At 47.9% G+C, this 4104-nt stretch overlaps 1 protein-coding gene across 1 annotated transcript; it reads left to right on the plus strand.

Annotated features, from left to right (window-relative positions):
• Nucleotides 1-1558: 1558 nt before the first annotated feature.
• hes1 (hes family bHLH transcription factor 1) lies at nucleotides 1559-3725 on the plus strand. The gene is made up of 4 exons (XM_088913334.1): nucleotides 1559-2003; nucleotides 2138-2233; nucleotides 2447-2534; nucleotides 2921-3725. Exons 1-4 carry the CDS (start codon nucleotides 1896-1898, stop codon nucleotides 3418-3420), a joined length of 792 nt encoding a protein of 263 aa, XP_088769460.1. The 5' UTR covers nucleotides 1559-1895; the 3' UTR covers nucleotides 3421-3725.
• Nucleotides 3726-4104: the final 379 nt, after the last annotated feature.

The following is a 4104-nucleotide window of genomic DNA, read 5'->3' on the forward strand; positions in this document are numbered from 1 at the left end:
CGCTCTCCCGCAGGAGGTACTGCGGGCCTCACCCCTCGGCGCTCCGGCGCGCGGAGAAATAGCTTCGGACTGGCTCGCATTCCAATGAGCCCGATCCAGATCGCAGTGGGCGTGGTTTTCCCAGGCTTTAACACAGCAGCTGCTATTTACCTTCCCTCTAATATAAACCTCCACCGCCACCCCCAGCCCGGCAGCCAAACCTCAACCACAGCGAGCAGTAAAACATCCTGGCACGTGCTCCACATTCACAATAGCGCTCGCATGCCGACAGATGTCAAACTGCCAGGCTTGCGCTGCGCCGGGCTTTAAAGACACAGCGCCGGCGCGGATCAGCACTACTGGAGAGACAGATACATACAGGAGGCACCGGGGCAGTTGTTTTATTTCAGTCCCTTTTTTTTCCATTTTAAAAGTTGAAATTCTTTGGTCCCGAAATTCATCCAAATGAATCTCCCCCCGACCACTTTATCCCGCTTCCCGAATTTTTTTTTCAGTCTCTTTTTTTTTATTATTTTAGGCAAAGATCGTGAGAAAAATAAAAATAAGAAAAGTTTTTTTTTTCTCTTGAAAAGAAGAACCATTGCACTTCAAAAAAAAAACTTTATATCTTTTTAAAATGTTACTAACTACCCTAAGGCAGAAAAATAAAAAGCAGCATTTTATAGCAAATACTGTTTTTATGTCATAAACCACACATTTTATCTAAATGTAAATATTTTCATTTGGGAAATATCACCATTCGCCTTACAAGCGAAGTCGAATGCAAAAGTCGTTTTTTAAATATTCAATTAAATGAAAACTGCTACTTTCAGCAGTCCAAAACCTAATATCGCCTGTAAGCAAAGTATTTAAAATTGAAGCAATTTTGAACAATTCTTTATTCAAAAAATAAGAGCGCCGATGCAAATACATTACAGGACAACTATGCGATAATTAAAACAAAGAGCACTAGACTTTATTACTCATTCTGCACCGATTACTACTGTAATTAAATGCGCGGCGTGTTCATTTCATTGAACTGCGATCTGTGTATAAATGCAATTAAAATACAGGAGGCTTATACTCCTTAAAACAAAGTAGTGCTCTAATAACCATCTATAAACGAAAACCAACAATGCCAACACATAAGAGAGGCCTCTTTAATTAAAGCGGGTATTGCGTTCGCTTTAGGGCATTTTATTGCCGTTTTGCGATAATTAGCGTCAGTTTTTTTTTTTCAGGGGACATGACGCCATGCCAAGTTTAAGCCATAAAAAAAAATCACCCTTCAACAGTGTGCAGCATCCGACCGCCTCGCTGGGCCCTAGAGCCGAAAGCGTTAATTTGTGAACCGGGGTGACTGACTGCGCCGGGCCCGTGTTGGCCTAAGCCCAGCCGCGCGCCATTGGCCGTCCGTCCCCGCGCCGCGCAGCCAATGGCGGGGCGCCGTCCACGAGCCGTCCTCCCCTCTGGCCGCGTGTCCCTCACGCTGATTGGTAGAAAGTTACTGTGGGAAAGAAAGTTTGGGAAGTTTCACACGAGCCGTTCGCGTGCAGTCTCAGATATAAATAAGACCCGCACAGCGTTGGGCTGGACGCTCACAACGTTGACAGTCTGACAGTAAGCTCAGAGCCAGCTGTATCGCCTCACTGCCGCTCTCATAAACGGCACCGCGCATTGATAAAGGTGTATGACAAGCATTTTTTTTTTTACTTTCCAACCCAAGACGAGGATTCTGTCTGGAAAAAAACAAAACAAAACTGGGGGATTTTGTATCTAAAAGAAGACGTATAAAACTTAACTCGAAGAAGCAACGTTTTTTTAATAACAAAAAAAAACAGCACATCTGGCAACTACAGGAATTCGCCAGGTTCTGACAGCGGCCCAAAGGTTTGTGGGATATTTGCCAACCGAAGATGCCAGCCGACATGATGGAGAAAACATCCTCATCGCCAGTTGCGGCCACCCCGGCGAGCATGAACACTACGCCAGATAAACCCAAGACTGCTTCCGAGCACAGGAAGGTAACTATCACGCATACCGCCCCGATACCCGAGTATCTAGCGAGCACAGCACTTCTGTCACTTCTGACTTGCTGTTCAGCGCGGTGCGCGTCCTCCGGGTTCAACGTGTCGTTTTTCTCCTTTTTTTTTTTTAGTCGTCGAAACCGATTATGGAGAAAAGGAGGAGAGCGAGAATCAACGAAAGCCTGGGCCAGCTGAAAACTCTCATCTTGGACGCACTCAAGAAAGATGTAAGGATTCCGTCCTTCTCACCCTTGCGTAACCGCTACAAGCGAGCTGCCCTCTCCTGCACTGACACAGTGTTGTTGGCGCAGTCAACCCGTGTGCCTGTCTCTGTCCGAGAACAGGCGGCAGGGATGTGTTAATTTAGCTGTTCAGCTAGGTGCTTCTCGCTCCGCCGGAGGTCAGCAGTAATGAATGATTCTGGTCTTTTTGATTTGCAGAGCTCCAGACACTCGAAACTGGAAAAAGCTGACATTCTTGAAATGACGGTGAAACACCTTCGGAACCTGCAGCGAGCGCAGATGACGGGTGAGTTGCCCATGTCGGCGTTTAATCCTTGGAATATTTCATAGCTGATGTCTTCCAGACTTCCGTCTGCGGTTTAGCTGGCATTCGGCAGCAGTTTTACCGACTTTGGCTCATAGCTCTGTTCCCACGGTCTGGAATTATTTATAGACACATCTTGTGGTAGTTCCGGGAGGCAGAGAGAGAGGGTGGATAAGAATTAAAATGTGTTTTTTGTTGGGGGGGGTCAAACTCCGCCAACATCTCCGATGCTTCGGCTAAGGCGGTGTTCTGACACTTGTGGCACTTCACCGGCTACTCGTTTCAGTTGCGCCTTTCGCGGTTTAGCGATGCACCTCTTGACTGGTGAACGAGCCCGACTAATGCTGGCTGTGCCCTTCTTCCTGTAGCTGCTTTGAACACCGACCCCACCGTCCTCGGGAAGTACCGCGCAGGGTTCAGCGAGTGCATGAACGAGGTGACGCGGTTCCTGTCCACCTGCGAAGGGGTTAACACCGAGGTCAGGACGCGGCTCCTGGGCCACCTCGCCAGCTGCATGTCGCAGATCAACGCCATGAACTACCCCACGCAGCCGCAGATCCCCGCCGGCCCACCGCACCCGGCGTTCGGCCAGCCCCTGGTCCCGCTCCCCGGCGCCTCGCCCCTGAACGGCCCGCCTTGCAAGGGTGGCCATGCGGGCAGCTTACCGGCGGAGGCGACTAAGGTGTACGGCGGGTTCCAGCTTGTACCGGCTACGGATGGACAGTTCGCCTTTTTGATCCCTAACGCAGCCTTTGCCCCTAACGGACCAGTTATCCCCGTGTATGCCAATAACGTCGGCACGCCGGTACCGGCTGTGTCCCCGGGCGCGCCTTCGGTCACGGCTGACTCGGTGTGGAGACCCTGGTAGAAAGGCGCTCTGCGAAAAAAAAGACTTTTTTTTCTTTACACGTAATAGCAAAAGAACTGGTTTCTTCTTGTTTAGATGCCTATTTTTTGTAAGAAAGTGTATTCAAGTGAAGAGTATGCACTATATTTGTATATATTATATATGAGGGAAAGTTCATATTGAAATGTTTTGTAAAGTCAGTTTATTGAACTGCATTTTATATTCGAGGTGTCTTTTTATTATGTGATGCCAAAGATATGTTGAATGCTCTTAAAACGTGTCTTCCTTTTGGAAGATCTAAATAAATTTTTAAAACAGATCTAAAACGCAGTTGTTGTGTCTCTTTGCACACTTTGCTGCCCTGAGCTTGAGAATCCTTATTTAATGATAAATACCTCCCCACTTTCTAATGCTGCTCCGCTAACTAGTTGGAATGGCCGAAGCCTTTTTTCCTTGTAGGTCACCGCATAATGTCGATGAAGCCTTTAAAGGTCTGTGAGGCATGCTTGAGGGTACAGGGAGTTCAAATCGTTCTGGTTATGGAGATCCTCGGTTAGAAGTTGGGAAAACCCGAACTGCGCTGCAACAGGTCCTTTGGAATTTGTATCGCCCTGAAAGTGGTATGGTGATTTATTGCTGCTTCTCAAATTTTACTGCACAGTCGGCTTCCCCGCAGAAACTCGCTAAACCCGAAGGCGAGTAAAG

The sequence above is a fragment of the Atractosteus spatula genome, chromosome 4 (assembly GCF_055471065.1).
Source record: "Atractosteus spatula isolate fAtrSpa1 chromosome 4, fAtrSpa1.hap1, whole genome shotgun sequence".
Taxonomy (NCBI): Eukaryota; Metazoa; Chordata; class Actinopteri; order Semionotiformes; family Lepisosteidae; genus Atractosteus; species Atractosteus spatula.